The following is a 25,976-nucleotide window of genomic DNA, read 5'->3' as shown; positions in this document are numbered from 1 at the left end:
TTTGAGCGTGTAGTTTTTACTGCCTTGTGTACACGGTATAAAAACAATCCTGCATGATTTATACTTCGGGAACAAAACACATGCAGGATTAATAAATTGGTGTTGGGTAACGTTGTAGTGTGTGGGTGTTGCTTTGCCCTGACTTGCGTTGAAACAACTTCTTTTCTGTGTCGAGCATGGGACACAGAAAAAATTAAACATGTTTAATTTTTGGCGTCCAATTGGCTTCGTCCTTTGCGTCCCTCGCGGTGTTGTGGCGTTGAGCTACAACTCTTTGTTCAACAAGTAACTGAAACATAAAAAATTGAATGAAACATTGCGGTGCACACACATCATCACTCTCAGCAAACTTACAATTTTGATGCAGTAAGCCCAAGAACAACGAACAAAAAGAGCAACCATATAACCTGTGCAGAAACAGGAGAAAAAAGTTCAGAAATGATCATTATTTAGCAATGTCTAACTGAGCCACAGACGTTAATTCCACATTATACCACAGTACAGTCAACTTCCTCATACAGTCATCTGTTAATGCTGAGACGTACTTCTGTTCTGCTTTTTTAGAATTGAGAATTACAGATTTACTCCAATGTGCCTGAACTCTTACTTTGAATGAAACCTGATATAAAACTCTAACCTTATGGAAAGTGGCTTCTTTCTCACAACAAAGAAGATGTGTGTCAACAAAGTGACAATGTAAACAAATCTATTTTCTCACAACATGATTAAGTCCATGTAACTTACACACAATGTGATGGTGAGAGGCGTGAGATTTGGGGGGAGCAGACAGAAGGCCACCTGAAGGTAGTTGATGAATCCGTCTTCTGTCCTACAGTCCGTGGTGTTCTTCACAAACGCACAGCGATCAGTAGCATTGAGGGTCATCACAAGGTGACACTGAACCCACAGACACACACAAGTACATAACATTTCCTACAAATGTTTTGAAGCGACTCAGACATTAGTCATTACATTACTTCCATTGTTAAATTTTCAAAAAGAAAGGAAAAAAAAAACCTTTATAAAGTCCTCAAACCCAGTCACTTTTTCATCTCATTTTGTCAAAATCAACAGTCTAAATAAAATTAAATCAAGTCAAATCTACATCTGTTTGATATAGAGATATCAAACAGATACAATGTCAGTTCATTTCCTGTGACTGATTAACTGGCTATTTGCTCCCTCAGTAACCCTGATAAAAATGAATAAATTAAATTACAGCTGAAACAATTAGCCAAACAAACAAAATGATTAGCAACTGATAATTAATCCACTTATTATTTAAGTCATTCATTAACCATACCCGCTTACTCCAATTAAGGGTCACGTGGTGTTGGAGCCTATCCCAGCAGTCATAAGAAGAGAGGCAGGATGCCAGTATATCACAAAGCCACACAAAGACGGACAAATGCAATCACACCTACGGTCAATTTAAAGTTTCCAATTCACCTAACCTGCATGTCTTTCGAAGTAGGAGAAAGCTGGAGCACTAGAAGGGAACCCACATGGACACTGGGAGAACATGCAAACTCCACACAGAAAGGACCAGGCGGGAAGTGATCCCAGGACTTTCTTTCTGTAACTCAACAGTGCTAACCACTGCTCCACCGTGCCACCGTTACAGCATATGAAAATTCAGTAAGGTATGTCTTCTACAATACATTCCAATTCTAAGGTAGAACTCTACTAGTGTATACAAAAGTATATATCTAAAAAAAAAAAAAGCCACTTAGGTGCCTGGTCTTGATAACCAGGGATGGTAGGTTGAAAAGCTTTTTTATCCAATGGGTACTCTCCCTACCCACCTAAGCGGCTCAAGAAAATGGACAGCATGTATATAAGTGATATTTACACAATCAGGGTAGTAAACAACATATACAAGAAATATAGTTACTACATAATATTATAGGAGTTAGCTTCTGAAACCTAAATATTCATACAGGAGAACATTGTAGTATATGTTTACCTAGTCTGTAGACTTGTTGTAAAATTAAAATATAGCTAGTAGGCTAAGCTATAAATATGGTTATTTTATTACAGAAATAGAAGCTATGATGTAATATGTTTTAGGTATCTATCTAAAGTTCACCCTGCTAGCTTACTATAGGAAGACACAATCCATACTCTATATGCATTCTAATGGAAACCCCAAACACAGATACTATCTGTTGATATCTATTAAAGAACCCATAAACTGAAGAACCATTAAAAATCTTCACCATGTAAAATAAAAGGGTAAATCACAAAAGTAAGCTAACTATAGCTAGATGAGCTACCGTTAATTTAGTCGTTAATTAGCCAACCGTACCTTGCTAGCCAACAAGGTTAAACAAAGCTGGTAACTAGCATATGAAGTACCATAGCGTAGTTCAACCCTACAATAACAGTATTATCAAATACATATAACAACAAATGTAAACAAAAGTGTGTATTAACGTTAGCTAACCAACCAGAACAGAACCGACTATATTGTTAGCTATGATAAACGGTGCTACAGCTGGCTCGATAAGCTAATGTTAGTTGTTAGGTTTAACTAATTGTACCCCATTCCTCTATTTTTATCATTAATATAATAATATTAAAAAAAGAACAAGAAAAATGACATCTGTTTGTATTCATAACAATAAAGCATGCTGAAATGTATATGGAAACAAGATATAAGTACTTTAGTGAAAGGATACTGAGGTGGAACCACTCCCGGCTAAGGAGCTCTATAATATGTCATTTATCTATCATATGTCTATAATATGTCATTTATCAAAAATGCTTTAACATATTAGTACAGGTTCTAAGGTGCCACAAATGGGCCAATTGTTCACATTTTGAAGAAAGCATGAAACTTCTCCCACTTAATCTTTGGGTTATAACTAACAATTTAAGCGGTGGATACCAGTGAAATATACAAATTAAGTAGGCGTGGCGTGCGATTTTCAAAACTTTATTTTCAAACACAGCTTGAACTTGTAAAAAAAACAAAAAAACTTGAATTATTCTCTTAACTATGTATCTGTCAATTTATTTTTTTCAATTTATTTCCTTTATATAGTGCCAAATCACAACAGAGTTGCCTCAAAGCGCTTCACACAGGTAAGGTCTAACCTTACCAACCCCCAGAGCAACAGTGGTAAGGAAAAACTCCCTCTGAGGAAGAAACCTCAAGCAGACCAGACTCAAAGGGGTGACCCTCTGCTTGGGCCATGCTACAAACATAAATTACAGAAATAATTCACAGAACAATTCACGGACGAATATACAAGAATTGCTGTTGGTGCACAGGACAGGAGGATCGCCAACACAAACACAACTCCCATCTGGAGCTGCACTTTAAACAGAGAAAAAACAGAATCAGGTATCAGAAAGACAAAAAATACTGTATAATTTGCCAGCATTAATCAACAAGAAAAACAGAAGAAATACTAAGGTGATCGCCGGCCGCTAGTCCTAAGCTTCACTAAAAGACCCAGAATTTAGGTGAAGTTGAGGCCGCGGTCCACTTTAATTACTAATAACATGAATTAAAAGAGTAAAAAGCGTAAAACAAAACTGTACCAGTATGCTAGCCATATGAAAGGGAAAATAACTGCATCTTAAGTCTGGACTTGAAAGTCTCCACAGAATCTGACTGTTTTATTGACGCAGGGAGATCATTCCATAGAATAGGGGCATGATAAGAGAAAGCTCTGTGACCGGCAGACTTCTTATTCACCTTAGGGACACAAAGTAGTCCTGCACCCTGAGAACGTAAAGCTTGGGCCGGTACGTAAGGTTTAATTAGGTCATCTAGGTACGGAGGTGCCAGTCCATGAATAATTTTATAGGTTAGTAGCAGAACCTTAAAATCTGATCTCACTGGGACAGGAAGCCAGTGAAGAGACGCCAAAATGGGTGTAATGTGGTTGAACTTTCTGCTTTGTGTCAAAAGTCTGGCTGCAGCATTCTGAACCAATTGGAGACCTCTAATGCTAGACTGCGGTAAACCAGAAAATAGAACATTGCAGTAGTCCAATTTAGAAGAGATGAACGCATGGATCAGGGTCTCAGCATCAGCCATAGACAGGATGGGATGAATCTTCGCTATATTTCGCAGGTGGAAGAAAGCAGTCCTAGTAATATTTCTAATATGGAGACCAAAGGACAACAAGGATCAAAAATTACCCCAAGGTGCCTCACTTTGTCAGTGTGATGTATGACACACAAGCCTAGGCTGAGTGTTAACTGGTCAAATTGATGCCGATGTCTCACTGGACCAAGAACCATCATTTCAGTCTTTTCAGAGTTTAAAAGTAGGAAGTTTATAGACATTCAACTTCTCACTGATGCAAGGCAATCTTCTAAGGATTTTATGTGAACGAGATTACCAGCAGTTATCGGCATATATAACTGAGTATCATCTGCATAGCAGTGAAAGGTAATCCCAAAATGCCGCAATATGTGCCCAAGGGGTGCTATATACAGGGAGAAAAGCAGAGGGCCTAAGACAGACCCCTGAGGAACCCCAAATTTCATGTCACTAAGGTTAGAGGTAGCGTTACTGTACAAAACACAGTGAGAACGACTGGTCAAGTATGACGTCAACCAAGCAAGGGCACTCCCAGTAATCCCAAAATGATTTTCAAGCCTATCAAGTAGAATATGATGATCCACTGTATCAAATGCAGCACTGAGATCTAACAGCAACAGAACCGTAGTGGTGTCCGAATCCATTGTAAGCAGAAGATCATTCACCACTTTAGTGAGAGCCGTTTCTGTGGAATGATATTTTCTAAAAGCAGACTGCAGTGGCTCAAAGAGATTATTCTCAGTAAGATAGTCTACAAGCTGCCGTGACACCACTTTTTCCAGAATCTTAGAGCAAAATGATAGATTTGATATCGGCCGATAGTTTTTCAATACACTAGGGTCAAGATTAGGTTTCTTAAGTAATGGTTTAATCACTGCATATTTGAAACATTTAGGAACAGATCCAGAAGTTAAAGAAAGATTAATAATTTCCAGCACAATCGGCCCAAGAGTGGGCCACAGGTCCTTAAACAGTTTTGTTGGTATAGGATCAAATAAACAGGTTGTGCATTTTGTTGACGTTACGAGTTTTGTCAGCATGTCTAGAGAGATACCATCAAATTCTGTAAATCTAGGTAATACCTCAGTAGTGGCGCCCACCTCAATAGCAGGGTGTAGTGGCTGGGTTAAGGCATGCTGGGATATGTTCAACCTAATGTTATCTATTTTCTTCTCAAAGTAATCCAGGAAATCTTGTGCTGTAAAAGGAGAGCGAACTACAGGTGGTTGTCCATGAATAAGTGTTGCCACCGTGTTGAACAAGAACTTTGAGTTATGCTTGTTTTTGTTAATCAAGAGTAATAGGTCCGCTTTGTAGCCAATAGTGCATGCTTATAGTCTAAGATAGCATCACGCCATGCAAGGTGGAATACTTGTAATTTTGAACGACGCCATTTCCGTTCTAGACCTCTTGCTTTATGCTTGAGGTCACGCAGGTAATCTTTGAACCAAGGTGACTGTGATTTGGGGGAGCGCAGTTTCAACACAGATGGTGCAATCATGTCGAGTGTCATTTTGAACACTGAGTTTAAACTATCCACAAGTCTGTCTACTGACTAGGTATTTGTCAAAAGTGAGGCTAAGACATCAGGCAATCTAGCTTCTAGTTCAGTCTTAGTTGAGGAGTTGATGCATCGCTGCAGTGATAAATAAGGTTGTTGTTCCACTAAACACGGCAGTGAAACTGTAAACTTAATAAGTGAGTGATCAGAGACCACTGATGTAAGAGGCATGACGTCAATATTCGTGACAGCAATACCATGTGCGAGAACCAGATCCAGGGTATTTCCACTAATGTGCGTCAAATCCTGAATGCATTGCCGAAATCCTAATGCATCCACAATTTCCATAAATGATTTGCAGAGGGGATCAGAAGGCTTATTTATATGAATGTTAAAGTCACCAGTGATCAGAATGTTATCTGCTCTCGTTGACAAGTTAGAAATGAACGCACCAAATTCATCTAAGAATTCAGAATATGGGCCAGGAGGCCTATATACAGTGACAAAGTAATACGGCTGATTTTTATTCTTCTGACCTTGGCAATGCATAATATCCTGAGTGGAGCGGAGAATCAGATGCTCAAACGAGTTATATTTGTTACCCCCAACCGCTAATAAGCTAAACCTAGATTTATAAATAAGAGCTACACCCCCACCTTGCTTCGCATCACGAGGGACGTGACTAAATGTATATGCTGGTGGGCAGGCTTCATTTAAGGGGAGGACAGCTGTAGGTTTAAGCCAGGTTTCACATAACCCAATCATATCTAAGTGATGATCAATAATTAAATCATTAATCAACAATGATTTTGAGGACAGTGATTTTATGTTAATGAGACCCAGTCTAAGGACCTCAGTGGGGTTGACAGTTGAGCTGTTTGGGTTTAGGGGTGGTTCCAGAGTGGCATATATAAGATGCCTAGAAGTAGGTTTAGGTTTGAGACATTCCACACGCATTGTAGGTAGCAGACATGAAATCTTTGATATTGCTGCAACAACCATTGGGCTATCCTCAATTTCAACATGATCCAATATAGTAATGGGTATTAAGTTTGCAAAGCATATCCCTCTATGATTTTTATGGACACGTCTACGGGAGCAGGCCACAGTCTCAACTTGTTGAAATTCCCTCCCTGGCAGATAAACTGCCCTATCACCATAGTGGATTTTCTGCACTAATTTCCCTGCTAAGCTAATGGATTCCACACCCACATTTGTCATAAGCCTTGCAGGGTCTCTAATGCAGGGTATCTGGACCATTCTTCACTGGTTCTGACCACTGCCTCTGAAATTCAAGACAATGCAATATTGTTTTATGCATTGTTGGGTTTGCACCCTGTTTTTAAAGAAATGAGAGGCACAAACACTGAAAAGAAACCAGTCAGAGAGAGACAAATATATATATATATATTTTATATATTTAAATTATATTATTTAACAATAAATTCTGTTGTCAAAGCTAGTTTTTTCCAACTTCGCCTCTTGGCTAAAATAAAGCACTTTCTCAGTAGACGTGATCTTGAGACGGCCATTCATGCTTTCATCAGCTCCAGACTTGATTATTGTAATGCACTTTATGCGGGCATTAATCAGTCGTCTCTTGTGCGTCTCCAGTTGGTGCAGAATGCTGCTGCTCATCTTTTGACAAACACTTCTAGACGTGAGCATATTGCGCCCATCCTATACTCACTCCACTGGCTTCCAGTTCGTTTTAGAATTGATTTTAAAATTTTAATGTTTGTTTTTAAAGCTATTTATGGCCTTGCACCTCCCTACTTGTCTGAAATTTTAACTTTGCGCACCTACAGTAGGACGTTAAGGGCGTCTGGCCAGCTTTACTTAGATGTTCCAAGGTCAAGATATAAACGCTGGGGTGATCATGCTTTCGCGGTAGCTGGCCCCAGACTGTGGAATGAGCTACCTCTTGAGTTACGTACTATTCCTGACCTAGCACTTTTTAAATCTAAGTTAAAGACTTATTTATTTAAACTGGCTTTTAACACTTAGTGGGGAGGTGACATGTTCTGTTATTTTTATGTTCTTTTTTTTATGTGTTGTTTTAAAATTTTATTTTATATGTGTTTTATTTTGTAAATTTGTGTTTTTAATGTTAAGCACTTTGGACACCAGTCGGTGCTGTAAAGCGCTTTATAAATAAATGTTGATTGATTGATTGATTGATAAGCATAACCTAAAGAAAATAAATGATAATGAGCATGAACTGTATAAAATCCTTGACATGCATGCAATATTACTCTTTCACCATCATACAAAAATGCACAGTAAAACTTCAATTATTGCAACTGCCGTCATTTCTTCAAGTAAAAAGTCAATCTTTGCAACATGAAAGTCAAAGGCAGGGAAGTAGAAATGTTGTAAATGCACTTCTAATAGACTACAACACATTGCTTAAAACCTGCACTATATGTCAGTTTGAGCTTCTCCAATATGATCACTTGAAGACTGACAAAGTTGGGTTTGTGTTGGGAAAGTGTAAGTACACGGACCCACAACAGGGGGCGCAAATGAACGGACAATGGAATAGGTCAAATAACAACACTTTACTGTTGCGAACGTGCACAACAAACACAACAGATTACACAATAGATCAAAGGTCAAATTACAAGGTGTCGTGTGGGCAGGCTCGAAGATAGGAGACGTCTGTCCAAAGCAGAACCGGAACCACACGATTTCCTCCGCCACCAGACCCCGGGAATACTGGAGCCGCCAAGTCCCGAACTCCCAGGTGGCCACTGCCTCCGCGTGTCGGACCTGGTACTGCTGGCGAGGAACAAAACACAATTAAACTGGGGTGCGTCTGCACCCAGCAATCTGCACGGCAGGGAAGCTACCTCCACCTCTCGTTGGAGAAAAAGTCTGTTATCACTCACAAAAATCACAAAAAGGGCTTTCTATCAAGCAGTCAGGCTGAGGATATTACCTTTCAGGTAGAACGATATCTCGGCAAAGAGGTGGAGATGACGTCTTGCTGATATACCGATGCAGATCAGATGAGTGGTGACAGCTGTCACAGGTGATGAGTGTCAGCTGTCACCCCGGCTGCTCCTGTGAGGCGGCAGCGCCCTCTGGTGCCTGGAGCCCGCACTCCAGGCAGGGTGCCCTCTGGTGGTGGTGGGCCAGCAGTACCTCCTCTTCAGCGGCCCATACAACAGGACCCCCCCCTCAACTGGCGCCCGACCAGGCTTGTCCGGGTGGCGGCGGTAGAAATCGGCCAGGAGGGCCGGGTCCAGAATGAAGCTCCTCTTCACCCAGGAGCGTTCTTCAGGTCCGTACCCCTCCCAGTCCACCAAATACTGGAAGCCCCGGCCCATCCTACGGACATCCAAAAGCCGGCGCACAGTCCAAGCCGGCTCGCCATCGATGATCCGGGCAGGAGGCGGTGCCGGACCCGGAGTACAGAGGGGTGAGGTGTGATGTGGTTTGATTCGGGACACGTGAAATACAGGATGGATCCGCAGTGAGGCCGGCAGCTGAAGCCTCACTGCGGCTGGACTGATGACCTTCTGGATTTTGAAGGGACCGATGTAACGGTCCTGTAACTTGGGGGAGTCCACTTTGAGGGGGATGTCCTTTGTCGACAACCACACCTCTTGCCCTGGCCGATACGCAGGGGCCGGGGTCCGCCGACGGTCTGCATGGGCCTTTGACCTCATCCGGGCCCTCAGCAAGGCAGAACGGGCGGCACGCCACACCCGATGGCACTTCCGTAGGTGGGCCTGGACCGAGGGCACACCGACCTCTCCCTCAACCACTGGAAACAAAGGCGGTTGATACCCCAGACATACCTCGAAAGGGGAGAGGCCGGTGGCTGACGACACCTGGCTGTTATGGGCATACTCGATCCAGGCCAGATGGGTACTCCAGGCCGCCGGGTGCGCGGCTGTCACGCAACGCAGGGCCTGCTCCATCTCCTGATTGGCCCGTTCTGCTTGCCCGTTGGTCTGGGGATGGTACCCGGATGAGAGACTCACCGTGGCCCCCAGTTCCCGGCAGAAGCTCCTCCAGACGTGCGAGGAGAACTGGGGACCGCGATCTGAGACAATGTCTGTTGGGATCCCATGCAGCCGGACGACGTGGTGAACCAGGAGGTCCGCTGTCTCCTGGGCTGTCGGGAGCTTCGGGAGGGCCACGAAGTGGGCCGCCTTGGAGAATCGGTCCACTATCGTGAAGATGGTGGTGTTGCCCTGGGACGGCGGGAGACCCGTGACAAAATCCAGGCCGATGTGGGACCAGGGGCGATGGGGCACGGGCAGCGGCTGGAGCAGACCCGAAGCCCTACGATGGTCAGCCTTGCCCCTGGTGCAGGTGGTGCAGGCCTGGATATAATCCCGGACGTCGGCCTCTAGGGACGCCCACCAGAAGCGCTGCCGGACAACTGCCACGGTTCTTCGCACCCCTGGATGACAGGAGAGCTTAGAGCCGTGACAGAAGTCCAGGACTGCAGCCCTAGCTTCTGGTGGGACGTAAAGTCTGTTCTTTGGCCCAGTTCCGGGGTCCGGGCTTCGTGCCAGGGCCTCCCGGACGGTTCTCTCTACGTCCCAGGTGAGGGTGGCCACGATAGTGGACTCCGGGATGATGGGTTCCGGTGGATCCGACAACTCCGTTTTGACTTCATCTTCATGTACCCGGGACAAGGCATCCGATCTCTGGTTCTTGGTCCCGGGACGGTAGGTGATCCGGAAGTCAAAACGGCCGAAGAACAGTGACCAGCGGGCTTGCCTGGGATTCAGCCGCTTGGCGGTCCTGATATACTCCAGGTTCCGGTGGTCAGTGAAAACCGTGAATGGCACGGACGTTCCCTCCAACAGATGTCTCCACTCTTCAAGAGCCTCTTTCACCGCAAGGAGTTCTCGATTGCCGATGTCATAGTTCCGTTCGGCCGGGGTCAACCTGCGGGAAAAATAGGCACACGGGTGAAGGACCTTATCGGTCTTCCCGCTCTGGGAAAGCACAGCTCCTATCCCTGAGTCCGAGGCGTCCACTTCAACCACTAACTGGCGACTAGGATCGGGCTGCACCAGAACGGGTGCAGACGAGAAGCGCCGTTTCAACTCCTTGAACGCGGCATCGCAACGATCCGACCAGGTGAAGGGAACTTTTGGTGAGGTCAGGGCTGTCAGGGGGCTAACTACCTGACTGTAGCCCTTAATGAACCTCCTGTAGAAATTAGCAAAGCCGAGGAACTGTTGCAGCTTCCTACGGCTAGTGGGTTGGGGCCAGTCTCTCACCGCCGCAACCTTGGCCGGATCAGGAGCGACGGAGTTGGGGGAGATGATAAACCCCAGGAAGGACAAAGAGGTGCGGTGGAACTCACACTTCTCGCCCTTCACAAACAGCCGGTTCTCCAACAACCGCTGCAGGACCTGACGTACATGCCGGACATGAGTTTCAGGATCCGGAGAAAAGATGAGTATATCGTCTAGATATACAAAGACGAATCGGTGCAGGAAATCCCGCAAGACATCATTAACTAATGCTTGGAACGTCGCAGGGGCGTTTGTGAGGCCGAACGGCATGACCAGGTACTCAAAGTGACCTAATGGGGTGTTGAATGGCGTCTTCCATTCGTCTCCCTTCCAGATCCAAACCAGGTGATACGCATTTCTAAGATCCAGTTTAGTAAAGATTTTGGCTCCATGCAGGGGGGTGAACACGGAATCTAATAATGGCAACGGGTATCGGTTGCGAACCGTAATCTCATTCAGCCCCCTGTAATCAATACATGGACGAAGTCCGCCATCTTTCTTGCCCACAAAAAAGAAACCTGCCCCCATCGGGGAGGTGGAGTTCCGGATCAGCCCGGCAGCTAATGAGTCCCGGATGTAGGTCTCCATTGATTCGCGCTCAGGTCGTGAGAGGTTGTACAGCCTGCTGGACGGGAACTCAGCGCCTGGAACCAAATCAATGGCACAATCGTACGGACGGTGCGGGGGAAGGGTGAGTGCCAGATCCTTGCTGAAGACGTCAGCAAGATCGTGGTACTCAACCGGCACTGCAGTCAGATTGGGCGGGACTTTGACCTCCTCCTTAGCCTGGGAACCGGGAGGAACCGAGGATCCTAAACACACCCGATGGCAGGTTTCGCTCCACTGAACCACCACCCCAGACGGCCAATCGATCCGGGGATTGTGCTTTAACATCCATGGGATGCCCAAAATCACGCGGGAGGTGGCAGGAGTTACAAAAAACTCAATCTCCTCCCGGTGGTTTCCAGACACCACCAGAGTTACTGGTGGTGTCTTGTGTGTGAGTAAAGGGAGGAGGGTGCCATCTAGTGCCCGCACCTGCAATGGCGTAGGAAGCGCCACTAGAGGGAGCCCTACCTCCTTTGCCCATCTGCTGTCTAGCAGATTCCCTTCTGACCCCGTGTCCACCAGTGCTCGGGCTTGAAGGGTTAAATCCCCGCTCAGGATTGTGACTGGGAGTCGTGTGGCAATTTGTGTGTGTCTCACTTGAATGTCTTGACCCCCCCTTAGCCCAGTCTCTAAGGGCGAGTGTTGACGTTTTGGCCGTTTGGGGCAGTCTCTCTGTGTGTGCTCTGTTGAGCTGCAGAGAAAACACTCTCCACGGATCAGCCTCCCCATTTTGGCCCTGTGCGTCTCCCTAACAACGTCAACAGGGGGAGCTGTTGCCCCACAAAGCGCTGCGGCTGTGGAGCGTGGGGAGGGCGGCCCCTTTTCGAACCCGGAAGGGAGAGGGGCGGCGCGTATCCGGTCACGTCCTTCGCCTCGCTCCCGACGGCGTTCCTCTAACCGATTGTCTAATCGTATAACAAGATCAATAAGCCCGTCTAAATCCCGCGGTTCGTCCTTAGCCACCAGGAGCTCCTTCAGGACCAACGACAGTCCATTTACGAAGGCGGCGCGGAGGGCAGTGTTATTCCAGCCGGACCTCGCAGCCGCGATGCGGAAGTCGACTGCATAAGCAGCTGCGCTCCGGCGCCCCTGTCTCATTGACAGCAGCACGGCTGAAGCGGTCTCTCCTCTATTTGGGTGATCGAACACTGTTCTGAACTCCCTCACAAACCCATCATATGTCAGAAGGAGCCGTGAATTTTGCTCCCAAAGCGCTGTAGCCCAAGCGTGTGCCTTGCCGCGAAGCAGATTAATTACATAAGCTATCTTGCTAGAATCAGTTGCGTACATAACAGGACGTTGTGCGAAGACGAGCGAACACTGCATAAGGAAGTCCGCGCACGTCTCCACACAACCTCCGTACGGCTCTGGAGGGCTTATGTATGCTTCCGGGGAAGGTGGGAGGGGTCGTTGAACGACCAGTGGAACGTCACTGTTACGCACAGGGTCGACAGGAGGGAGAGCCGCAGCAGCGCCCTGAGGGCGCGCCTCCACCTGCGCGGCGAGAGCCTCCACCCTGCGGTTAAGGAGGACGTTCTGCTCGGTCATTAAATCCAACCGAGCCGTGAAAACAGTGAGGATCCGCTGCAACTCACCGATCATTCCTCCTGCGGGCGCCTGTGTGCCCTGTTCTTCCATTGGCCGTTCAACAGCCGGTTGACGCCCCTCGGGATCCATGACGTTGGCCGAGATATCCTGTTGGGAAAGTGTAAGTACACGGACCCACAACAGGGGGCGCAAATGAACGGACAATGGAATAGGTCAAATAACAACACTTTACTGTTGCGAACGTGCACAACAAACACAACAGATTACACAATAGATCAAAGGTCAAATTACAAGGTGTCGTGTGGGCAGGCTCGAAGATAGGAGACGCCTGTCCAAAGCAGAACCGGAACCACACGATTTCCTCCGCCACCAGACCCCGGGAATGCTGGAGCCGCCAAGTCCCGAACTCCCAGGTGGCCACTGCCTCCGCGTGTCGGATCTGGTACTGCTGGCGAGGAACAAAAACACAATTAAACGTGGGTGCGTCTGCACCCAGCAATCTGCACGGCAGGGAAGCTACCTCCACCTCTCGTTGGAGAAAAAGTCTGTTATCACTCACAAAAATCACAAAAAGGGCTTTCTATCAAGCAGTCAGGCTGAGGATATTACCTTTCAGGTAGAACGATATCTCGGCAAAGAGGTGGCGATGACGTCTTGCTGATATACCGATGCAGATCAGATGAGTGGTGACAGCTGTCACAGGTGATGAGTGTCAGCTGCCACCCCGGCTGCTCCTGTGAGGCGGCAGCGCCCTCTGGTGCCTGGAGCCCGCACTCCAGGCAGGGTGCCCTCTGGTGGTGGTGGGCCAGCAGTACCTCCTCTTCAGCGGCCCACACAACAGTTTGGACTATTTGTGGGCCATAAGAAGTCATGGCCTTTTGGCTTTGGAAGATTATGTCAAGCTTTTTTCATTTTTTTAAATCTATTTTTATAGACTCGCACTCCAGCCATCTGTCTTTTGCGTTGTATCTGTAACTATAAAGGCCTGGTCCACTAGTGTTTAGGAAGATTTGCATATGAATTGCGCACAAAATTGGTGTATACAAGGTCTGTCCAAAAAGTAATGGACCTTTTTATTTTTTTCAAAAACTATATGGATTTGAATCACGTGTGATTGCATCAGCCAAGCTTGAACCTTCGTGCGCATGCGTGAGTTTTTCCACGCCTGTCGGTTGCGTCATTTGCCTGTGGGCAAGCTTTGAGTGAGCACTGGTCCACCCCTCCCGTCGGATTTCTTTTGTCTGAGAACTTGCTGAGAGACTGCCGCTTTGCTCCATGAAATTTTTTTCAGAAACTGTTAGAGACAGGCAGTTGGAAACCATTCGATAGATTCAGTTGGATATCGGTGAAGATTCTGTCGGCGTCACGCGGATTATGGACTGTTAAAACCTTTTTAAAGACAGCCCACAGCGGCGGAGGGCGCGCGGCGTGCTGAGCGGCCATTCGACAGGCTGGATCAACCAGATCATTTCTAAACTGAACGCTGTGTTGATCCGGGACATCATGTGACTACCACAGAAATGGCAACAGAGCTGGACATAGCACTTTTGCGGCACATTCCACTGTTACAGAAGATTTTGTAATGAAAGACGTGCGGAGGATTTCGAGCGTCGGCACGAAGCAGCTCAGGACGCGCAGCAAAAAAAAAACACCTCCATGTTGGAAACCATTCAGAAGATTCAGACGGCTTTCGATGGCTTTCAGTCGAGTGAGTATCCGAGAAATTGTGTAACAGCTGGACATGCCACAACATTTCCTGTGAGACTTCCAAGACGGAGGAGTTTTTTTGCTGCGCGTCCTGAGCTGCTTCGTGCCGACGCGCGAAATCCTCCGCACGTCTTTCATTACAAAATCTCCTGTAACAGTGGAATGTGCTGCAAAAGTGCTATGTCCAGCTCTGTTGCCATTTCTGTGGTAGTCACATGATGTCCCGGATCAATACAGCGTTTAGTTTAGAAATGATCTGGTCGATCCAGCCTGTCGAATGGCCGCTCGGCGCACCGCGCGCCCTCTGCCACTGTGGGCCGTCTTTAAAAAGGTTTTAACAGTCCATAATCCACGTGACGCCGACAGAATCTTCACCAATATCCAACTGAATCTATCGAATGGTTTCCAACTGCCTGTCTCTAACAGTTTCTGAAAAAAAATTTCATGGAGCAAAGCGGCAGTCTCTCAGCAAGTTCTCAGACAAAAGAAATCCGACGGGAGGGGTGGACCAGTGCTCACTCAAAGCCTGCCCACAGGCGAATGACGCAACTGACAGGCGTGGAAAAACTCACGCATGCGCACAAAGGTTCAAGCTTGGCTGATGTAATCACACGTGATTCAAATCCATATAGTTTTTGAAAAAAATAAAAAGGTCCATTACTTTTTGGACAGACGTCGTATTTGCTAAACATCTGCAACATTCATGAAACATGCTTGCATGAGTCGGCCGACATCCGCAATTATCCGCAGAGGTACGTTTTTCCATTGCATGGATTTTTGAGCTGCACAAAATTTTGGGTGCAGATGACATCTGCATTACATACGCAATACATACTCAATCTATGCAATCACATCTAATTTATCTTATAAAAGCCACTCTGAACAGGAATTTGAGCTTGAAATTTTTTCCTAAGGTAGAATTTTGTGGAATTGGAAACTAGTGTTGGTACAGGTTTGCACTTTATGAGCACTGTGCTCTAGTTCTTACTTGATATGGACTGACAGATCACTGTGGAGTACCAGTTTTGATCTGCATGATCATCCACAGGGAGGGCAGGCCAACTGTCCAGTCCTGTGCATGCTCTTCTAGCCATTTGGGAAGGATGCCAGCAAATGCCATGTTGACCTTCAAATGATCTTTGAAACGTTTTTGGGGTCTTCATTTGTTTCTTTTGATAAGGCAGAGTTGGCTGTAAAGGTGGTGCTTGGAAATTTCCTATCCATCAACCTGAGCTTTCAAGATGGTGGCTTCAATATTTGTGATTTCAGCCCTGTCCAGAATCTCAAGGTTTGTGATCTTGTCCTGCCATTGTATGCTTAGGATTATGTGCAGGCTGAGTATGTGAAAACTTTCCAGCAGTTTGATGTGTCTTCTTTACAAAGTCCAAGTCTCACACCTATACAGAAGGCAAAGGATAACAGCTGGATGCTGTACTGGCTCAGTATTCAGGAACGCCGTCTACTGAGTGCTTGGCTTGCTTTGCACATTCTAACAGTGATCTGCTTGTCGAGGGAACCATCACTGGAGATGGTACTACCAAAGTGGGTGAAGTCCTTCTGTAGTCTTCAGTCCTGTTCCCTCAGTGGAACTGGAGGGGCAAGAAGCTGCATAGAACAGGGTGGACTAGGTGAACAGAGGACTTCTGTTTTGTCACAGCTGATGGTAAGGCAAAAGGATGCTGCATGCTGCTTCAGAGACTTTGTTGAGGATCAGCGTTCCATCAAGTCATCGGGAAACAGGGCTTCCAGGATGGTTTTTACTACTGTCTTTGTTTTGGCTCTCATGCGGCGGAGGTCAAAGAGCGACCCATCTGTTCAGTACTTCAAGTACTGCAATGTTTCTCAAGCATGATTGAGGACACAGGTAAATATGGTGTTAAAGAGGATCGGGGCCAGAACACACCCGTTTCATATGATTTGAGATTTTGATTGTGTTTGATGATTCTGTCATGTTGTCGTTGAACAGGCGGATCAGATTCACAAACTTTGGGAAACTGAATTTCTCAAGTACACATTCATTCATTTTCTATACCCACTTATTTCAATTAACAGTCACGGGGGCGCTGGAGCCTATCCCAGCGGTCACAGGGCAAAAGGTGGGGTACACCCTGGACGGGGTGCCAGCCTGTGCCAGGGCCACATATAAACAAACACATGTCACACCTACAGTCAGTTTAGAGTTTTCTCAAGAATATATAAAATTATTATTTCTAAAACTAATTACAGTTATAACTGAATTAGTATTACCATGTTAGCATTATACATAATAATAATCAATTAGCTGTGATTTCTCTCTCTTACTTCCTTATTGCCCAACAGCTGTGATTTATGAAAGGAAGACGAGAAAAAAAAAACCCACAAGACGATCAGATTGAGTCCCGACTATATTGATCACAAACACATGAATAATCAATACACCTGCCTATGGAGGCTGCTGCTGACAGTCTGTCCTGACGAACATTTAATTACACAGTAATGGACACACGTTAACTATGTAATTAAATGTTTACGCCTGTAGCTGGTCATGTGACGTCTGAGAAATAAGCTGCTGACACGTGCATATTCACAGAATGTCGCCCCCCAAAAAACGTCAAAATCAGTAAACAGTAAAAAGTGTGACTAAAAAGTAATATTGATTAGAAGAGTCGAATTAAGTCCAGTTAGCATGTTAGCTACGTCACCTTTTCGTCGTTGTTTTGAGACATGGTGTCCAGTGTGCCGTCAGAAGATCTGCTTCGACAGTCGGTGTGACTTGCTGAGGACACGAAAACGCCACAAAAGACGACAAAAAAAAAAAAAAAAAAAGTAATTCACTTCAGCCCGTGGGAGCCTTCATTCCTGACTTCCAGACCTGGAGAAAACAGCTCCAACGAAACGTCTTCACATAAATCACAAAAATAAATCGATGTCGTTGTGGTTTTTTTCCTGTAATAGTTGTGGTGTTGTTTGAGTCTGTTTAGTACTACGAAACGTCCGTGTACGGACACGGCTGCTGTGTGTCGAACACGACGGACTGAACCATAATGAACGACTCAGAACGGAAAGATTCGAATCTTCACTGTTACCTTGTTCAACTCTTTGAATTCACTCGTCAATGCAAAGAAGCAGTGTTGACAAATCCCACCATAGAAACAAGCAATTGTATCTGCCAAAACCTGTAACTTAAAAAAAAAAAAAAAAAAACAGGCTCTGAATTTACAGATGAGAAACAAAGCAGTTTCGTTATATCAAATGTCCCATTACAACTGCTTGATCTGGAGCTGCACCAAAACTTAATAGGTTCTCCCTTGGCCCATGTCCTACCTGTCCTCTAAGTCTGATTAAAACTGGGTTATTAATTATGCAATCCCTACAAGCAAACACACATAACTGAAAAGACTACCTCCTTGATGGAGTTGGTAAAAACAAAAGTAATTACTAATAAAACCATGTTACAATCGTGGGTCAGTAATCAGAACCAAAGGTCAGCAATGAATGAAAGTTCAGTGATCAAGATCAACTTATATCAATGTGGATAAAAGGTGAAAGTACCAGGATCAATGACCAGAGATTAAAAGAAAAAAAAAAATCAATACTCTGGTATATAATCAAAGATTCAGTATCAGGGTCAAACGTCAGGATCAAAAATCTGCAATTTACGGCAAAGATTAGTAATAAAGATCAAATTCAACACTTATATGAGCAACTGTCAGGATTCACCCCACAATCCAGATTTGCACCAGTATTGTGTTCATTTGTCCATGTCCAACCCTTCCATCGAGATTTAGTTGCTTCACCATTTTGTGTGTGTGTAATCCTATTAAAAACAAACAAAAATCTGCACAGTGAGTAAAAAATAATCCCCTTAGTGGAGGTGGTTCATTAAATCATTCATTTTCTATACCTCCTTACTCCAATCAAGAGTCACGGGGGGCAGTAACAGCGTGCGATATAACAACAATCATGACGAAAAATGATAGCATAATTTTCGACTAGACAGCTGTCAGCAAGGTTGTATTGAAGGACACAGGAATAGCAGAATTGCAAATTTGAAATAAAATCAACTTTTCCACAAATCCCAAACTCTAGTAAACCAGAACCAAACTGAGTTTTCCCACAAGCCAGTATTACTTACTCACGGTTTGGATGCTGGGTTTGAGAATAAACAAACAGGACGAGTGAACAAATGAAAAGCCAAATGAACATAGTTTCAGTGAATGGAGCCAAAACGACCAGCTCCAAAAATAGAACGTATTTACCACTACTACTGCACACCACTCCTTTTTCATCAAAGGTCACATGACTGAGTCAGCATTGCATTCAAATTCTGGTGAACAATGACAGTAAAGCAATAATTAAATGTTTTAAGAGGCACATACCACATAGAGCTCTTTAAAGTGCATACCAGCTCAAGATTCACTGGAAATCAACATCCTTTGATAATAAAAATAATCAACAATAGGTGTACGAGCCAAATGTTATATTTTTACACTGTATGAATTTCAGAGGTGTTGTCAGGGTGAATAAATACTGTTCTATTGTGCTTGTTGTGTGGGCCGCTGAAGAGGAGGTACTGCTGGCCCACCACCACCAAATGGCGCCCTGCTTGGAGTGCGGGCTTCAAGCACAAGATGGCGCCGGAGCCACTTGGAGTGACAGCTGTCACTCTTTATCAGCACCAGCTGTCACTCAGCCAACTCATCACCATCTCCATAAAGGCTGGACTGCGACTCCACCTCCTCGCCGAGAAATCATCTACCAATCAGGTAACTTTCTCTGCTGACTCAAAACATTGAGTAATAATCTGAACTTCTTTGCAGCCGTTTTCCTGTGGTGTGTCCTTATCTGTGGGATTGGCGTTTGGTGTGATCAGCGACGGCTTCGCTTCAAACCCCAACCAGATAAGTGGTTAGACAGGAGCTGCACGAGTGTGTGATTGGAGGTGGAGGCGCTCCCTCCTTACTGAACACAGACTGTGGGATTACTGAGTGTGCGACCTCACACTCATCAGGACTGTCTCTGTTCTCTGCCAGCAGTACCGGGTCTGACTGCTGAAGACAGCGGCCACCTGGGGCGCAGGGCTTAGCGGATCCGGTGTTCTTCAGCTCCGTTGGCAGTGGAAGCTGTGTGGATCTGGCTCTTCTCTCGCCAGGCGTCTATCGTCGAGCCTGCCCACACGTCACCTGGTGTATGATTGACAGTCACTATATTGTTATTGTCTGTACGTCGTTGTGTGATTCACAACATTAAATTGTTACTTTTGGCTTATCCATTGTCCGTTCATTTACGCCCCCTGTTGTGGGTCCGTGTCACGACACTTTCACAACAGTGCTTTTCCATCTAAACCAGATGCTTAAAGTGCTTTACAATGGCGTCTCACATCTACCCATGTCAGCATCCTACCATGCAAGGCACTCAACTGCACACCAAGAGCAAAGAATTCAGAGCTTGTCGGTCTGAGAGGGATTTGAACCAAAGATTCTGTAATTACAAGTCCACAGCTTCAACCTCAGTGCTGATGGATATCTTTGTGGTATGTGACACATGGTGTCTAAACCCACACTATCTCAACATTTCCACCAGTCTGAGTAGATGTTGGCAGAAAAAAAAAAATACATTAGAAGTTCCCACATATTACCTTCACAGAGGGAAGGTTTAATGTGTGATACTGCAGTGGAGAGCTGTAAGTTATGCGATTGACCCTGTCTGCCATCTCTGAAAGTAGAGGACCAGAGGAAACCTTTGGTGGTGATCCAACTCTACTTCTTTTCTTTATTTGTTGCTCTTTTTTTTTTTTCTTCAGTTTCTTCTGTTTAAGAAATTCATTCAAAAAAAACCTTGTAACTGTTAGAATGGCCTAAGCAGTGGGTCACCCCTCTGAGTCTGGTCTGCTTGAGGTTTCTTCCTCAAATCATCAGAGGGAGTTTTTCCTTACCACTGTCGCTTGTGTGCTTGCTCTAGGGGTTGGTAAGTTGAGACCTTACTCATGTGAAGTGTCTTGAGGCAGCTTTGTTGTGATTTGGTGCTATATAATTGATTGCGTGTGTGTGTGCTAAATTTTCATTTGATAGCATCTCGATATCCTTGCCTAATGACATCAAGTATTTTTCCATTCATCACTTCATTTAAAAATGTGGGATAGTGATAAAAGGAAAACCTAAAATTCTTGCCTTATGAGTTTTAAAAAGTTGATTTTATCAATGTAAAATTGTGAGATATGAGAGGGCAAATAAAACCTTCTGACATCATCATAAATTGGCCTTTTATTTCTGATACATGTATAAGATATAGAAAAGACAAAAAGAAAATATAACATTCTTGTCTCATATCAGAAAAATTTTCTTTCATTGATTTATTAAAATTCAGATAGAGATCAAAGCGAAACCAAACATCCTTGTCAAATATAATGACTGTCTGGAGAAGGCAGTTCTCAAAACCCAAGTAACTGTACAACATTAGTGAGGGAAGCCACAAGTTGTCCTTGTAGCTGTGATTGGAGAAACTGCATTGTGCATCTTTTTTTCTGTTGCACCACAAATTACACAGCTTCATGGTGGAGTGGCATAGATGATTTTTGTAAAAAGAAGATGTAATATTTCAACTTGTTTGCCAGAAGGCACATGGAAGACTCGAGCCTAGATCTGATCAGTTTTCTTAGAACAAAGTCATTCTCTTCTTCACTCCACCATGACACTGCTGATGCAGCAGACAAAAGTTTCACTAAGTCCACAGAAGCCTGTAACTTCTTCAGAGTGATCACAGGTGTTTTGGTGGCTTTCCTCACTCAGTTTACTGCAAATTCATCAACATGTACCAGATTGTATTTCTTAAATTAGACTATAAGAAAGCACATTTGTTCTTGTTCAGTAACTCTGATGTTATTAAATATTCATATCATACAAAATTAGTTTATTTGCGTTATTTTTTTAGTGTTCTTTAAAAAAAGAAAAACAGGTGTGCTAATATTGCATAATTCTGAGAATGAACCTCTGTGCACATATACGTTTGTCATCGCCATGTGGTTATACTTGTTCTTCTAGATTGTTCGCTTAGGAATGCAGGTGCTGAAGACTTTTCACTGGGGAAACTTCACACCCCATTCTGAATGAAAAGCAGTATTAGGCCTAACAGTGGCAGAACAGCAGCAGGTTTCTTAAAACAGTCAGTCGTGGATTGGTTTATCAAACACCAGTGCAGCATCACGTGGGGGAGTGTTGGAGTCGTACCAGCTTCTCGCCTGTTTGGTTACGACGGGGCACAAGTCCTGTTCACACCACCTGGTATGACACAACAAGAACACAGGTGGTGACTGTGAATGTCGGGCCAGCGTTGGATTTTCTGCTGCTTTGCCGTTTACCTGAGTGCAGTGTAAGTATCAGATGGAGAGGCTCCTTTCCAACATGCGTGGTCAATGAGAAGAGCCCCTGATTAACACGGGAACAGTTTAAACAAAGAAACATGCAATATAGGAATAACAGTTTTTCATTCGTGTGTGTGGTACCAACCTGTGTAGGTTCGTGCCAGGCTGTATGCCAGATCCCGGGCTGACAGCTCTAGGTATCTTGGTTCTCTGCTACCTGCCATTTGTACAAACTCCTGGAGTTCAGACAGAGCCCCAGCAACTGCTTCCACAGCCGCGGCCAACAAGGGAAGAGCGGTGGCGCCTGCAAGCAGAGACTATGTGACAAATAAAACAAGTGCACGTCACATTTCTGTACTCCTAATAAGGAAACTGGTTTGATAAAATTTTTTTTTTTTTTCTGATCCCTGACCTTGATATGTGTGAAATAAGCTTGAAGAACCATTCCTGAGCTACGAGCTACGGAGCGCAGCACGTCCAAAGACAGAACATTCGTTGTACCTTCCCATATAGACAACACCTGAGCACAGGAAGAAGAACAGACTGAAAACTTTACAATCTCTCAATACATTTGTTTACCTCCATGAAGGTTTTATATCTGCTCATTTGTGAGATGAGTTGACCTGAGCTGTTTTTAATTCAAATTCAATTGTAGGGTTTTTTAAGTTAGTATTTTAAGTGTAATCCTGAAAAGAGCAAAATTTAGAACAGAGACAGATGATCAGGTTGGGCTGAAGGAGATGTGCCTCAAACACTTACTAAAAACAATTTTTGATCAATCAAATCAAAAATCTAAATCCCATGAATCTGTTTTCATAAATTCTTGAACAGTCACAGTAAAATGAACATTTCTAGTGCTGTTTGCAACATATACATATTTTTTGCTTTTTCATTACACAACTGACAGCCATTTAAATATGAAACATTTAATGTGGATCAGATACACATTCATCACCAGTAATATTCATTCATTCATTCATTCAACTTCTACCGCTTAGTCCACTTAAGGGTTGCGGGGGGCTGGAGCCTATCCCAGCAGCCATAGGGCACGAGGCGGGGTACACCCAGGACAGGACGCCAGTCTGTCGCAGGGCCACAAGCAGACAAACAAACACAGACACACCTACGGACAATTTAAAGATTCCAATCCACCTAACCTGCATGTCTATGGATGTGGGAGGCAACCGGAGCACCCAGAGGAAACCCACGCAAACAGGGGGAGAACATGCAAACTCCACACAGAAAGGCCATGGGAACTGAACCCACGACCTTCTCGCTGTGAGGCAACAGTGCTAACCACTAAGCCACCGTGCTGCCCATCACCACCAATAGTTCATCTTAAATAACGCTTCTGAACCTTAATGGGAAATCTGTTCATCAAGACCCAAATAGAAACGGTTATAGAAAACACTTAATTCTCAAAAGTAATCATTCTGGGGAAATATGGCTGACCACGCATGACACAATAATGTGACATGATTTGCCACGGTCATACAGAAACCTAAGTCTTATTGCAAGGTGTACGGAGCAACTGTGTTATGTACGTGCATCTTCATGAGAATGAAAACATCGAAACCCGTGGTCTTTAAAGGATCCAACTTCCAAGGTGAGCACGGTACCTACAGAGTGTTGGAGCACCAAAGTGTGTGTGTGTGTGGGGGGGGGGGGGGGTATTTTGCCTGACATCTTATTGCACATTTGTTTCCAGAATTTGATTAATTTGTGCACATAAGATAAAACTGAAATAATTCTGAGCAGACAAAATCTATTTTAAACAAAATAAATGTATTTCCATGTTTTTCACAATCCATATAATTAATTTACAATAATTTCTAACACAGAGAGTGTTATTTTATATCTCAATTCTCTGTCCACACTTGGGAATTTGGCACAGCACAAATGCTTACATAATGTTTGTGGTATCTAATCAAACAATGGAAAATATCTGCATCTTTTCTGCACCCAACATAAGTTGTTTTTCCTCAATACAGCTCTAGATAAGGCACAGATGAAAAATACCTGCGCACAGCTGCACACAACGCACACCTCCTGCTAATGTTTCACTGTGTGGACACTGGACAGAGGTGCATCAGTGATGTATACACTGTGTTCTGCATTTATTTTGTAATACGATTCTGCATCTGATACAGTGCCTGCGTTCCATTGATAGGACACAAGTACACTGTATCATCACGCAGTGAGTGGCTGGCTTAAGGCCCAGACTTGAGTGCTGCTGTAGATTTATAGTTACGCTCACTTGAGCATCTCGAAGTAATCCAGGCAAACCAGTGTCCTCCATGTAGCCCTGTCCGCCAAAACTTTCCAAACCCTCTGACACCACAGCCATCGCCTAAAACAAAACAAGACAAATTAAGGGTCTGCACCAAAATACTTTAAAGTCACAGACTTTACTTTTCTAAGAAGCACACCTGCTTCCCAGTGTACAGTTTGACCACTGGTGTCAGCAGGCGTAACAACTGTGTCTCAAGCTGGGTTGCTATGCCAGTTTCCTCTCGGCCTAACAGACGGCACACATCCATAACCAGGAGGAAGGCTCCCCGAGTCTCCACCTTAGAAGAAGTCAGAAGCACATATAGCTGATGGGAAACTTTGTGTCTGGTGAGACTGACACATATACATCAGGTGTGGTCAGTCATTACCTCCATCCTGGCAAGGGTCTGCATGTGCAGTGGGTGGTCTTTAAGAAGCTTCCCAAAGGCCGTGCGACGAGTGGCGTAGTCCCGTGCTAACTGTACCACCCTGGATGCATACATATTATTAAACAGCCTATTTAGAGCAAGAATGATAAAGTGCTGCAGTGAATGTAATACTGTGCCTTCTCATGGCTGCTGCTGCAGAAATACTGTTATGGATCCTGGTTATAGTCAGCATATTGGCTATGGAGGCCACACCCCTTCCTTCTTCTGAGAGCTATACATACAGCAGAAGAAATATAAATGTTGAAATTTTGATTTATTTTTACTTTTTTTGATGCACAGTTATGGTTAGAAGTTTACATACCCTCTTCATGGACAAAAATGTAATTCTGTTATTGGGTTTTCAATGTTTCATGTGCTCATTTTAATTTACTGTGGGTTTTCTGAAATAAACACGGTCAAAATTATAAACAGTCACAAATATTGGCTGTGCCCAAATTCAGGGGCTGCACCCTTCTTAGGCTGTGCCCCACAAATACCTGAACTACTAAGACCAAACCAATCAAGTGAACCGATTCTGGAGATCTTTAATATATGAATGCTTCTGCTCAATGTCTTCGCACAGCAGACACTGTTTACCGTGCTTCTCTGAGGCTCATTACAAATGGCGAAGTGTTGACACCACTGTGATTTATACTCTCGGGTGGGACGGCCAGCTCTGGGCACCAGAAGGACCAGTTATTGGTGTACTCGCTCACTCACTCACTCACTCATCGTCATTCGCTTACTCCAATTAAGGGTCGGGGGTGCTGGAGCCTATCATGGAGCGTGAGGCGGGGTACACCCTGGACAGGATGCCAGTCTGTCGCAGGACCACATACAGACAAACAAATACATTCACACCCGCATGCACACCTACAGACAATTTAAAGTTTCCAATCCACCTAACCTGCATGTCTTTTGGTTGTTGGAGAAAGCCGGAGCACCCGGAGAGAACCCATGCAAACACAAGGAGAGCATGCAAACTCCACACAGAAAGGCCACAGGTGGGAATCAAACCCATGACCTTCTCGCTGTGAGGCAACACTGGTAACCACTAAGCCACCATCCTGCCGTTATTGGTATACTTTTATATACGAGGGCTGTCAATAAAGTATAGGTCCTTTTTATTTTTTTCAAAAACTATATGGATTTCATTCATATGTTTTTACGTCAGACATGCTTGAACCCTCATGCGCATGCGTGAGTTTTTCCACGCCTGTTGGTGACGTCATTCGCCTGTGAGCAC

The 25,976-nt window shown here is 44.6% G+C and overlaps 2 protein-coding genes across 5 annotated transcripts in view; both read right to left on the bottom strand.

The window, feature by feature from the left end:
* Positions 1 to 25,976, bottom strand: part of slc8b1 (solute carrier family 8 member B1) — a 90,374-nt gene that overhangs the window by 51,501 nt on the left and 12,897 nt on the right. Inside the window, exons 3-5 of one of the 3 annotated variants that reach the window (XM_034170129.1) lie at positions 17,374 to 17,474; positions 745 to 897; positions 355 to 407 (exon numbers count right to left, since the gene is read on the bottom strand). In XM_034170129.1, the coding sequence (XP_034026020.1) occupies positions 355 to 407; positions 745 to 897; positions 17,374 to 17,397 (230 nt within the window). In that variant the 5' untranslated portion in view covers positions 17,398 to 17,474. Of the gene's footprint in view, positions 1 to 354; positions 408 to 744; positions 898 to 17,373; positions 17,831 to 25,976 lie in introns of those variants that run through there. The other 2 variants (XM_034170130.1, XM_034170128.1) reach the window with 2 other exon arrangements.
* LOC117510432 (acyl-CoA dehydrogenase family member 11-like) overlaps positions 20,917 to 25,976 on the bottom strand; it is a 29,265-nt gene continuing 24,205 nt past the window's right edge. For both annotated transcript variants that reach the window (XM_034170125.1, XM_034170126.1), the window contains exons 8-15: positions 24,868 to 24,962; positions 24,692 to 24,791; positions 24,461 to 24,601; positions 24,289 to 24,381; positions 22,444 to 22,551; positions 22,177 to 22,348; positions 22,029 to 22,095; positions 20,917 to 21,948 (exon numbers count right to left, since the gene is read on the bottom strand). In XM_034170125.1, coding sequence (XP_034026016.1) covers positions 21,834 to 21,948; positions 22,029 to 22,095; positions 22,177 to 22,348; positions 22,444 to 22,551; positions 24,289 to 24,381; positions 24,461 to 24,601; positions 24,692 to 24,791; positions 24,868 to 24,962 — 891 coding nt within the window. In that variant the 3' untranslated portion in view covers positions 20,917 to 21,833. The remainder of the gene's footprint in view (positions 21,949 to 22,028; positions 22,096 to 22,176; positions 22,349 to 22,443; positions 22,552 to 24,288; positions 24,382 to 24,460; positions 24,602 to 24,691; positions 24,792 to 24,867; positions 24,963 to 25,976) is intronic.

Source organism: Thalassophryne amazonica, chromosome 5 (assembly GCF_902500255.1).
Source record: "Thalassophryne amazonica chromosome 5, fThaAma1.1, whole genome shotgun sequence".
Taxonomy (NCBI): Eukaryota; Metazoa; Chordata; class Actinopteri; order Batrachoidiformes; family Batrachoididae; genus Thalassophryne; species Thalassophryne amazonica.
This window is presented reverse-complemented; position numbering and strand designations above follow the sequence as displayed.